The 13,325-nt window shown below is 49.7% G+C and overlaps 1 protein-coding gene across 2 annotated transcripts in view; it reads left to right on the top strand.

Moving 5' to 3' along the window:
* LOC122391646 (tubulointerstitial nephritis antigen-like) overlaps window positions 1–9,887 on the top strand; it is a 33,120-nt gene extending 23,233 nt beyond the window's left edge. For both annotated transcript variants that reach the window (XM_043385764.1, XM_043385763.1), the window contains exon 10: window positions 8,592–9,887. In XM_043385764.1, coding sequence (XP_043241699.1) covers window positions 8,592–9,572 — 981 coding nt within the window. In that variant the 3' untranslated portion in view covers window positions 9,573–9,887. The remainder of the gene's footprint in view (window positions 1–8,591) is intronic.
* The last annotated feature ends 3,438 nt before the right edge of the window (window positions 9,888–13,325 follow it).

Here is a 13,325-nt window from a genome sequence, read left to right on the forward strand (position 1 = left end):
GACGAAAGCCAAAAAATTATCCGTTTGAGGGCATTTGGTATCCTCTTTACCTTATTTTGGTATTTAAACGTCGAACCAGCTAAGAATATTCAGAATGATCAGAATCAAGGTAGGATCTATTGGAACGGAACCGGCCGTAGAAGGAAAGATGGATAGACTCTTGGACTCTGAACATTTATTTAAGCCGGAGTTGCACCTATCTCATCGTCAGGTTGGGTCAGGTCACTACCCAATTACCTATAAGATCATGTGTAAGCCTCTGCTTGGCCCAAAAATATTTATATATTTGGCAGTGCCAATAAATGTTTCTGAGGAAGGCGCAGAAAGCAACAAAGTAGGATGAAGAGTCTCGGGCACGGCCGATTGCCTGGGGCATCGCTCCAGCGAAACGACCGTATTCGTGATTCGTGAAGCGGTGCGGGGCGCCGGGTGGGGCAGAAGCGTAATGCGTCGTATGGTAGAAATGGCCTTTATCGCGGTGTCATGTGTGTGTTATATTGTTAAAACGTGCACAAAAAGAAATAGCAATGTGGCAGGCGGACGTTGGGCACTACACGAGAACGATCATCAATAAACTCGTATCTTTTTACGAGCGAAGCGAGTCTTTTCAATATAGGTAACGGAAAAATCTCAGTATGAGCGTAACGCTTTTGAGAGTCTTATATCTCAGCAACCGCTGGACCGATTAGCCTGCGGGCTTTTTTGTTGGGTAGCCCCATCCCTTCTACCCCGTAATTGACTACTTTTGATACATCTCAGTGGCCGTCGTGGCGCGTGCCACGTGAAATGTCAAGGGTGTTCAAGCTGTTTTGCAAAAGTAGTGATTTTGAGAGGCCCATATCTCAGCAGCCGCTTGGGCGATTGTCTTGCGGTAATTTTTGTAGGGTAGCTGCATTTCTTCTTCCAACGGTCGGACACTCTTGATCTATGTGAGTGACCCCCACTGCACGTGCAAAATACAACAATAAGAGGTGTCAAATTTGTTCCCATTTTAATAACTCGGTAATTACTGGGGCGATTTCGCTGAAACTTGGCATACAGGTAGGCACCCACCAGGCAATGCATTCCCATGTGTTGCGGTTAAGGTGCTACTGCACGTGCGCACGTGCAGGGGCGCTCCCAGATCTCGAGAACGGCTGGGCCGATTGCGCTCAAATTTGGTACACGGTTAGGGACCAGTTAGTAGGGTGCCGTGCAAAAGTCAGTTTGGACCCCGTTTGCACGTGCGCACGTGCAGAATGCCGCTTCCAGATCTCAGGAACGGCTGGGCCGATTGCGTTCAAATTTGGTACACCGTTAGCGACCGGTTAGAAGGGTGCTTTGCGCAAGCCCGTTGGAAGTACCCTCTCGCCCTTCCGCACGTGCAGGGCTCACCATCTCGCTCGCTCGTTCTTCGCCCAAAAGGCGTTTTACTGGTTTGTAAAACTTAAGACTAGGTATGTCCTCAATGGTGAGGAAACTATTTCTAGGCTTTTACTTTTCATGTTTGCATTTCAACACACAAGCTCTGGGGGCAAAGTTAGTCTGGCGACCTCCTCAACCTAAGTCGATGATCAAATGGATTAGTCCTGAAGGTGTTCAATGCTTAGTTGCACCGGGATGATATAAATCGATCACGCCGGCATACATTCCTAATCAAATTTCATATATCAAACACATAAATTGCATCATGTTAATGGTGATTCTGTTTTGCAATTTTGACGTAGTCTGACGCGATTCATAATCTTACGCAATCATTTGAAATCAACAGCGTCTTCTATGCGCGTTTTTTCACAAGCCCCGAATCTTGTGTGGAAATATATTGTTTTGTGGCTGGACAAGGTGTGCGTACATTTGTGATAGATATAATAAGTCGAGGGCTTCAGCTGGTGCGTTACTTATGCGCGCTATTTAGCTCATTCGATGAAATTACGGCTGCAACGACAACTGCACGGCAGCTACGGTCCATGCGAGCTGCCCCGGTGCGACAGCTACTGGCCCGCCCGCTCCATGCAGCCGACTGACCGGCCAAGGTCACTACTCCGTCCGCCGGGAGGGCGGAGCTTAATGGTCACGTGTTTGTGACGTCACACCTACGCACGGATAGCCTCTACTCCACTGACGGATTTACGGAGCCGATTTTAACATTACGAGGCAACGACAAGTACCCTAAAATTTGATATTTTGTTAAGAGACCATATTGGCGAAAATTGGCGCTTGAGCTGAAATGTGCATTGTGAAAATTTGAAGCGAATTGGACAAGTAGTAAATAAATTATCGCCGAAAATTAGGGTCTCATGGGGTCTGAAAAGCATAGTAGGCCAGAGGTACGTGTTTACCAGAGGTGCCTGTCAGGGGCACCTCAGGCTCCCGTGCCCCCCCCCCCCCCCCAGAGGTACAGCCCACCGCTAAAGTAATGTAGGGTTTTACCAAACTCAACGGTTGGCTTTGACTGGCGATTGTTTAATGCGAAGTGATTGAAAAGAAGATGTCAATAGCTAAAGTTGCAGCTGCAAGGGTGACGATACATATAAGCTACATTCAAAGTTTCATTGTAGTCTGGCTAATCGTTCCTAAGCTTCAGAAGCAGAACTTACCCATGACTGAAACCCCACATTACTTCTGCTGTGGACTGTACCACAGGCCTGCCAGGGTCCAGGGGCACCACAGGCCTAGCAAGGGCACCACGGGCCTGTCAGGGGCACCTCAGGCTCCCGTGCCCCCCCCCCCCCCCTCCCCCCCCCCCCAGATCCGCCAGTGATGCCACACCACGCGAAACACCGCCAACTACCAGCTGCCGCGCCATAAACACGTGCCAACAACATTTCATTTCATTTCATTTATTCACCATATCAGCCACGGGACATGCCCATTTACGGCCAAAGTCACAGCACAATAAAAATACATGAACCATACGCAGTCTTCATAAAAAATTTTCCCTATTGCTAAAGTAGGTACAAGATAAAATAAGGAATAAATTTAAAAATAAACAAATGCGAGCACTAAGCATGCTAAAATCGTTTCAAGCGCTATGAGAAACAGCACTCTTAACATACCTTAAAATACAAGACCTAACGCGAGATAAAGAATCATGAAATATGTCGACCTCATCACATCGCTGCAAAAACTCATTCATCACCCTGGGAAGCCTACAAAACATGCCCATTTTCACCGTTTCTACTCTTCCGTTGGGCACCGCAAGAAAAGTACGCAGCCGGGTGATGCGGGGCGGGACGGCCAAGCCGAAGTGCGACCGCAAGAAGCTGGAGTCGATATTATTTTTCAAGATGCGTGTCGAGAACATTAAGTCATGTTGAGTTCGCCTTACATTCAGTGGACAGAGAGAAAAGTGAGAAAGCAGGCGGCTATAGTCGAGAGTTTGTGGCGCGCCAGAAACGTGGGTCGACCTCGACAACCAGATAACAAATTTGTGTTGTACACGCTCTATTCGTTCTGTATGGGACTTCGCCGCCCCACCCCACACCACGCTACAATACTCCAGTATGGACCTCACATTAGCACAATATGCAGCGATCAAAGCCGTTCGGTTAAATTTGACCTGTCGTCCAGACTGAAAAGATCGTATCATCACACCGAGTGCCCTATTGGCTTTGGAGACAATGCTATCGACATGCAACTGAAACGTGAGCTTACTATCAATGATGACGCCAAGATCTCTGATGAATTCTACATGTTCTAGAGCCCTGTCATGGATACAATACACACTCTTCATGGGCGCACGCCGCAGAGAGATGGTAAATGATCGACATTTATCAGCGTTTAATTGCAGGCGCCACGTCGCCGACCAGTGTTCCAGTCGCTTGAGGTCAGCACGCAGGCTATCAACATCACTGGCAGAACCTACACAGTGGAATAGCTTGACATCATCAGCGTAGAGCAAACAATTTGTGGATATGTGCAGCGGTAAATCATTTACAAACAGGGCAAACAGCAGTGGAGAGAGCTGACTACCTTCAGGAGTACCGGACGTCACACGTATCCAATCAGAGGCGCGACCATTCATCACTACTCGCTGGCGTCTATCTGACAAAAATGAACGGATCCAATCCAGTGCTCTATCTTTAAAATGGAAGCCATTTTCAAGTTTGTGAAGTAAAAGTCTATGATCTACGCTCTGAAACGCAGCAGAGTAGTCGGTATATATGCAATCGAGCTGCTTTTTGTTCTCTACGGCCTCCCATCCTGCATGCAGCAAAGTCGACAAGTTGCTGTCACATGACCGGTTTGGCATAAAACCATGCTGTTTCTCGGATAAAACCGGGCGAACGTGAGCTAAAATACACTCGGATGCAGCTCTCTCCAGAACCTTACCGAACAGGGGAAGGAGCGATATTGATCGATAATTAGAGGCCAGTCTCTGGGAGCCTTTTTTGTGAACCGGGACTATATTGGCCTCCTTCCACCTGCTCGGGAAGACTCCGGTGTTGACAGATTGCTCACACAGTATTTGAAGTGGCACAGCCAGCTCAGCCGCACATTCCTTAACGATGCGAGCACTAATTGAGTCGGGACCGCATGCCTTGTTCGGTGGAATGGACACTAAAATACGATGCACGGTGCCAGTTGGAATCCTGAGCTGCACTATCGCTGGTAAATCGTAACTGGGTGAGACCGGTAAGCATCCGACATATGGTTTGCTAAACTTGGCCGCGAACGAGAGATTCAAAACTCTAGCACGCTCTACATCTCCAGTCACAATTCTGTCACCGTCTACAAGAACGGAGGGTGATTTTCTGCTACCTTTGACACATTTAACAAATGACCAAAACCGTTTGGGATTTTCTCGAAAACTGTTAACAAGTTTCCTTAAGTAAGATGAAAACTTGTCGTTTGCCAGTGCTTTAAACACGCGCCGTTTGTCACGAAAGTCATTCTCTGTTTCTTGACAAGGATTCCGCCGTTTCCTGCGGAACGATGCTTCCTTCTCACGCAGCGCCTCCCGCAGCTCCCTGTCACACCACGGCGGCCGACGACGGCTGAGGGTGACGGTGGGGATATAATCCCTGATGGCCGCCTCTAAGAGCTCATAGAAACTATCTACATTGGTGTTTATACAGTCGCTATCCAGCGTGGCGGACCACGGTATCAGTTGCAGGCTTCTCCTCAGACCGGCCCAGTCCGCTTGCTTGTAGTTAAGAGCTGTTGTACGGGTGGCCAAAGGAGTTGCAGGGTATGTTGCTGCGACCCTGCATGTTACCTCTTTGTGGTCGGAGGAGAAGACCCCGTCCCACGGGTGGAGAATGTTTGAAAAAGTTACCCCGGCCGGCGACCGAAAGTCAGAAAGACGATGATGCTCAAATATTTGTCAACGTTTATCAATAAACCCCTATTCTGTGGCATAGAATAATGGATGTCTGCCGTTTGTACGGTTTTAGGGAAAACTGCTGCACGCGGGTGCGGAAGATTTCGTAATTGTAACAACAATTTTGCAACACGCCTTAAAATTTCGGACGCATCACGCATGTCACCTAGTGCTAGGTCAGGTCATCAAGCCAAATTTGCTGGATGATCGTGCTAAAAATGCCATCATGCCCTTTGCAAAGCTTATTCCGTGGAAGTTGCAACCTTCCTACACAAAACAAAATGTCAAATTTGACCGTTTTGACGCTCTTATTGATTTGAGCTCGCACCTGAAATATTATTCGCGACCGAGCCTTAAACGAGTAATCGAATGTTTTGTTTGCAGTGTTAAAGCTCCGTTATGTTCACATGAACTGTGAGAAAAGTTGTCGGAGAACGCTAAAATCAGAGAAATTTGGCTTTTGATGATCTATGGTGATTTTATTATTGAGCTTGCCTAAAACATGACCAGATTTCTCTGATCACGTTTGTCGCTCTTTCAAACGGCGTTCCGCTTCTCGCCTCGTAGCCCAGTAGCCGAGTTAGAACTTAGAAGGAACGTGAAAAGCCCACCTCTCGACTCAACGTGTTACGATAAGGCACCACCCTGGCGCGGGTTAAGTTGGGGGAGCCTTGAGCCCCAGCAGCTCGTCCTTTTATCTCACTGATATTACCCTCGTCCTGTCTTGTGATGTTATTACAGTGCCATCCTACGATAACAGCCCTTAAATATGATTTACTTCTGTTTGATGAAACATGTCGGGCTCCGCGATGAAAAGACTTAAAAACATAGAAGCTCCAAAGTGAAAATAAAGTACCTAAATTTTCAAGAACTTTTCAAGGTAGATAAAAATCATGAGAGAAGCTTTTACAGATGGCAGTTTTTTTCGTATGGAGACAGCTTTTAGGATTCACAAAAGTGGAAAAAGTTACCCCAGCCGCGCCGGGGTCGGCTGAAAGTTACCCCGGCCACGGCCGGGGTGGCCGGGACAGGTTCTCCACCCATGCCCCGTCCTGCACTGACGCCTCAACCTGCAGGTCTGCCGAGGAGAGCACCAGGTCCAGCACATTCTGTCCCCTGGTCGGCTGATGAACGTGCTGTTGCAGGAGCGACAGCTGGCATGTTTCCAGGAACTCCGCCGCACGCCTACATGGCCGCAACAGGACGGGACTGGTCCCTCCGACCGCTCTCAGCCACCTGATGTTGGGAGTATTGAAGTCGCCCGTTATTAGGAAGGCGAAGGAGGGGTTGGACTGCGTGATGGCTTGAACAAGCGCCATGGTACGAGAGAAGGCAGCTCGATCTGATGGAGGACAGTAACACACAAGGAGAAGGATCCGTGGATTGCTCTTGATTTCCACCACCAGTGTCTCAGAGCCATCGTCTTCTAGGTCCTCGCGTCTGAACGGACGCAACCTCGACACAATCGCACACGCGACTCCTCCACCATGCGATCCCCGATCCCGTCGAAACCAGGTGTGGTCAGGCATGGCGTGCTCCAGCTCCGATGTGTCCACCGAGGCGTCCAGCCAGATCTCCGTCAGGGCCAGGATGCTGAAGGCACCGAGCGCAGGGGCAGCCGCACGCAACACACCGAGCTTGCCGCGGATGCTTCGGACGTTCTGACACTGCATTGTTATGCTGATGTGCCTTCCCGGCGGTGGGCCGGCGCAGACACCAGCACCCGCTCCGTCGCGTGCTGCATCAGGTCCCGGGTTCAGCTCGATGTCACCAGACAACACTAGACGTGTCACATTGAAAGAGGAGTCAGCATTGGGATAATAGCTGACTCGACTCTTAAAATAGTGGGGACGTCGAGCGTGTACTTCTGCAAGTCGTATCCTCGGGAGGTGAAGTGGAGCGACATCTATCTTCTCCGACGAGGCGGCCAGCAGCAGCAGCATCAGTAACGCCACGGCCTTCCAGCGCATCCCTGAAAAGTACCAGTTTCTCTGTTCTCCACAGCGCGGCGCCACCATCTCGGCGCCCGGCCACCGGCGACAGCTGATGCCTGAGGTCAACGGCCGCCCCGATTGGCGTGACGACATGACCCACCGCTTGACCAATCAGAGCAATAGTACGGGGGAGTATGACGTCATACTTTCCGAAGACAGGCCAGCGGGACGGTGATAGCGGCGATCTTGCGCGGTGACACCCTCAACCGCGACACCGGTTACGGCCTATACCGGGCGCGTACAGTCAAAACGGTAAATTCCAAAGATGCAACAGAAGCTGAGGTAGGTCACCTCAGTTACACACACTAGAATTAATCCCAGAACGGGAGAAAACAACAATAGTATCGGGAGCGCTCACTAGGCGACCTCACCCGGTGGAGGGCACACCACTCAATGTCTTTTTTTAAGGTCGACTCCGCTCGCGCAACTTTTGACTGACCCTCACTGCTACTATATTGCTTCCATATTATGCTGTGGAAAGCTTTACTTCACCAAGTGGCTAAAAACCTCCACCAAGGTATATTTTCTTAGCAATTTTTCTGGCGTTTTTGGGGGGGGCCAAACAGGCCACTTTAGGCCTTTGGGGGGGGGCCATGGCCCCCGTGCCCCCCCCCTGGATCCGCCAGTGATGCTGAGATGATCTGAAAGCTCATAATCTGCCTCCGTTTCTGGTATGCTGGGACTCCCCGCTGTTTTCCACAAACACATCCGACACCGACTCTAAACCGTGTCCCAAGCGGGACCCGACTGAAAGACACCAGACCAGTGTGACATCCGGGGCCGCGACCCGTCCGGGTTCCAGTGGCCGCGGCCCAGACGGTCGATCGGCGCATACCTCAGACGAGACAGCTGACACAACACCTCGGACGCTTGACAGGGGTCACCTGGGGCGCTGCTGATACAGTTCCGGTCCTGTGCCCGCATATAAAACTGTGAAAGGGACGTGTGTGCTTTGATACAATGATCCTAATGCACATAGAATATATGGGAACTGTCTATATTCCTACATCTCATGCCTAATGCATGAGATGTATGACCATAAAATATATTTTTGTTTTGATGGGTGGCTTATCCTTTGATCGGAAGAATAGTCTAGTTATCTCCTCTTTTTTGGTAAGTTGAGGGCAATAAATAATTGACAGTGCAGGGCTCTTTGTCCTAATCATTTTTGTGTAGGTAATGACTGTGGAGCGCCCGATGTGTTCTGAGCTGCAGCTCGTTCCCCTCCCCTGGTTCGGCTGGAGGTCAACTCCTGAGTTTGTAATGTGTTCTGATCCGTTTCACTCCTGTTTCAGTTGGCGGCCAACTCGTGGGGCAACGCGTGGGGCGAGCGCGGTCTGTTCCGCATCCGGCGGGGCACCAACGAGGCCGCCATAGAGTCGTTCGTGGTCGCCTCACTGGCGCGGACCGAGCGACAGGCGGCCGCCGACGTCCGGCAGCTGGCCGTCGAGAGGCGCAAGAGCGACCGCGGACCAGCGACCTCGCCCAGCTCACTCCGAGAGCGACTGGACGGCGCCGAGGACCGAGCGGTGGACGTCAGCAAGAAGGGTATATCTGATGATGTGGAAGCGTCCGGTGACATTCTAATGGACTTTGATGGTGTGACAAGTGCTGCAACAGACCTGCCTGCTACATCAGACGGTGAAACAACAGAGCATCCGGCAGCGTCCGAACTCATAACATCGGATAGCGTGACGACGCTGGGGTCGGAACTTCTTTCGGAAGAACATCTTGTGGAAGCTGAGGGAGATAAGGCGAACGATCTCTTAAAATCAGCAGATCAGAAAGAACACTTGGAAGAGCAGGCGGGTAGCCCCATGCCAGTTGACAAAGAGAAAATCGACGTTCCACAGATGCCTGAACCGAAGCGTGAACTCAAGGAAACTAATATTGCAAAGGGAACGGACCTTGAGCAGACGACTCCCGCTGTGACTGATATGCCTGTAACAATCGTAGAAAAATTGAGCGACCATGTAGCGACCGTGGCTTCAGCCGCTCCGAAATCGGTGTCGGAAGATCCCGTCACGACTCTGACCGAGCCACCGGTGACGGATATCTCGCCGTTCGGCAGCTCCCCTGCTACCGTCGGCGCGAGGACCGGCAGACCCGGGCCGGCGCTGGTGGGAAAAAGAGGGGAGGATCCGAGGACACCTGCCGCCAAACCCCACACTGAAGGCCCGGTCACGCAGAGTGGGGCTGACCGGAAGGTGGGGACAACCTCCAAACCGGGCGGCTTTCTCAGTAAATTTTGGGACTGGACGACTGGCCAGGGATAGACCTCCTTCAGCTCGCTGAAATAAAGTAGAGGACAACGGTGCGACGTGTTTAAAAATATATCACTACAATACATTCCTACTTCGGAATAACCTGCATGAAGTGCTACCGAGGCTTTCTTCAGATAGTCTCTATGTATGTGTTTTGTGATGCTTGTGTTGCTTCTCACTGCCCCGTGTATGTTCATGCTCCTGCACTGCCGCTGCCGTTTATCTGAGGGCGTGCCTTTGACGGGGGAAAGTGACAGAGATTCTAACGAGTAACGTTCTACTGCAAAGCCGTCTACTTCTGCTCGGAAATATATGTTGTAAAAATGATTTATAGGTAGTTAATGACATGGCTTAGACATTTCCTTCAGTGACGCGGGAATCGGGGGAGGGGGTGCAGGGAGAAGTAAAGTAGGACCTAATCTTGGCTGCAGGCACGGTTCGTCGAAAAGTCATTTCATCCACAAAAGAAACGAAATACATTAGGATGGGAAAATGGCATGTGCGGGCGAGGGTTAGACCATGAGAAGGGCGCAGGCTGTCAAAAGGGCGCCATTCTCCCACAATCGCGACAGGTGATTAAAAATGCTATATATGATCCACGGGCGCAGAGAGGTCAGACGGGCGCCATACAGTCGATGGATGCACGGTGGACAGAGACATGGGTGTCGATTTTCACCGAGTTGAGGGTTCCCGGGCGCAGCAAATCCGCCGCCGCCATCTTAGCGGTCAAGATTCCATTACTATACTCAGGTTAGTTCACTATAAGGAAATAAAGGCGCCGTGGTGACGTCATCCGAGGAAATCCTTCACGTGCAAATGAAGGGGTAATTTAAATTGCTGATTTTGGCTCGATATAGTCCTACTTTTTAGTTTCAGCCCCATTTATCGTATGATGAGGCGAACTCATTGTAACATTGGTACAACTTTTGATGACACATAATCCTTTTTTTCTCCAGCTCGCTCGAAAGATGATGAAATTTGCATGCATGCCTATGAGTGAAGGGAGATTCTACCGCCGTGGTGACGTCACGGTAAAGGGATTCTGGAGCTCGTGAACTCCGTGAACTCATGAACTGTTAGCGGTGACCTTGACCCTGTTAGCGGTCTGTTAGGGCTCCAAAGCCAAGCCGGCCGAGCCGGCGGGGAGTTTAGAGAGCTTGGGCACCCCCAACCCGGCGGAAATCGACACCTATGGAAAGAGACGTAAGTGTGTGCGACGGTCAGGAGGGCGCCGTTAGACCTCACTCTCTTGCATAGGCGGCGGAACGGGGAGGGCACCGCACCAGGGCACCGTGCCCCCTCTGATTTTGGCATTTTAACATTAGCCCTATGGGCGTTGCATGGAAAGAATTGGATCAAAAGTCGGCAGTGCCCCCCTTATGAAAGTGTTCCGCCGCTACCGCTCTCTTGGCCGCCGCCGCCGCCGCCGCCGGTCGACTCACGGACGGCCCAATAAAATCCGCTGTCGCTGTTTGAGCGTCTATATTTACTAAGGGATCACTGGCGCAGGAGGACGTTAGAGCATGCGAAGCATAGGCGGCGGAACTGGGGTGGCACCGGGGCACCGTGCCCCCATTTGATTTTGGCATTTTAACATTAGCCCTATGGGCGTTGCATGGAAAGAATGGGACCAAAAGTCGGCAGTGCCCCCCCCCCCCCTTAATTGAAGGTGTTCCGCCGCTACTGATGCGAAGGGCGCCGTGCTCTCGCCTCTCGAAAGGACGCTTGTAAAAGACTTGTGGGACGTGGGTGCACTTTCCTCATTGTGCAGGGGCATAATTTAGGATTGTGGGTGCATCTGTCCCACAAAGAGATATAAAATTACACTCCTGCCGATGGTCACTGCTGCATGGGGGTGGAGACATAGGTGAACATCGTTAATCAAAAAGTTAGTTTCGTTAATCGTTAATCCGTTAACTAAAAAGTTAGTTCTGTTAAAGAGACCCTCCCACCTTCAAAAAAGTTCATGAATTGGCATGAAAGTGATGTCGCTCGGTTCAGAAAGAGCAAAAACGAATATCTACCAAATTTCACCGAAAAATATTCACCGGTTTTCAAGATATTAGACATTTACTTTTGTTTACTTTTTTTTTTGGGATCTCCGCTGTTTCTAGCGACTTCATTTTGGAAGTGCGGCGTTTGCGGCAGATGTTGCGCGCAAAGCAGCATATACCACCGCGTGCTACAAAACGTTTTAGTCAAACATTTAAAAATCGTTAGATATCTGCGCTGACGTCACACATTCAGAGGGGTATTCCTATGCATTAGCCCCTCTGAATCAAAATGCTGCAATTTTGAAATTCAATATTTCCGATTTAAGGCATTTCTCGATGTTGTGAGTGCCGAAACCGGTAATTGTGAGCCAGGGTAGGGGAAAGTGGGGTAAGACGGTCAGGGTAGGTAAGACGGGCACCCCTTCTGCAGACCAAACCAATAGCGCTACGAGCAAGAAAAGTTAGGACCAGAATTGCCTTTCCCACTACACACCACCATTCAAGTCTGGTGAATTTGTGTTCAGTCGATAATCTTTTATTTTGATTTCTTTAAAACACTCATTTCATTGAAAACATCCATAATGTATTGTGCAAGCTTTTGTGTACAGCACTATAGAGTTAAAAACTCGCAATCACTTGTGGTACACTCATATGCCAACAGTGTTCATTTACGGCGGATTTGCTTTGTCTGCATCAAATTGTCCACAGCGAAAAATCGTGCTGAACTTCTGACATTGAGTTTGGGGTAAGACGGGCAACTATGAACCCAATGGGTCTGTAATGGTGAAAATATTTTTGTTGCTGTAGGAAAAAAGAAGCATTTCTAATAAGAATATGTTCGATTCCGATACTCACAGACATGTTAGCAATATTCCTTCGGCACAGTTTATTCTCGAATAATGAATGTGAAAAACGGTTCTACATGGCTTCTGAACTAGGGCCTATATAGGAGCATACGCCTTCTGCACGAATCTCGTATACTGCCATTTCCGAAGCACTTGAGACCAACGAGCGACTGTATAAATGCGGCTAATCTCGGGCATTTGTTGCGAGCTGCGCTGATCGGTGAAAGAAGCTGGCCGTCTTGCCCTACCCATGTGACCGTCTTACCCCATGGGGTGGGGTAAGACGGGTTTTTGCAAGGTTTTGCAAAAATAGCTGCAGTTTATTTGTTGAATCAGGTCTAAGTCTCATCTTCTGGCAAATGAAAGTAAAATGTCTGAAAAAGGTTTTCACCCAGTTTCCCGTTTCTATGATGTTTCTAACCGGCCGAAAAATGGCTCCAAAGTTAAGGTGCCCGTCTTACCCCACTTTCCCCTACCCATTTTGGCTATCTCAACTCAAATCTAATGTTAAGGTGGGAGGGTCCCTTTAAACGATAATCCGTTAATTCACAACAAAAGTAACGGAAGTTACTTAAGTCCGTTAATCCTTAACATTTTACACGGTCATAAACAATATGAAAATGCTTGTGCATTTTTCTGAGGACAACTCAACCAACCTACGCTAACGGCTAGGCGCCACTCACTTGTCGTAGCGCGGTTCTGCTCTCGAAGACCTGCCAACAATTGCGCCTGCTCGGTGACGGCATGGATAAGATATACCTATATAAGTATAATACATGGTGATGATATGTGTGATGCGAGTTGCGACCGATTTCAACCTGCGTTACCGACGATTCAGCGTTAGGCGGCACGGGCGGACATCGATAGCAGCGCCTCTATCGGTCACTAGGGAAAGCTGGGCTGTAGGCGACGAAATACCGGCTGAG

The sequence above is a fragment of the Amphibalanus amphitrite genome, unplaced genomic scaffold, assembly GCF_019059575.1.
Source record: "Amphibalanus amphitrite isolate SeventyFive unplaced genomic scaffold, NRLGWU_Aamphi_draft 000447F_arrow, whole genome shotgun sequence".
Taxonomy (NCBI): domain Eukaryota; kingdom Metazoa; phylum Arthropoda; class Thecostraca; order Balanomorpha; family Balanidae; genus Amphibalanus; species Amphibalanus amphitrite.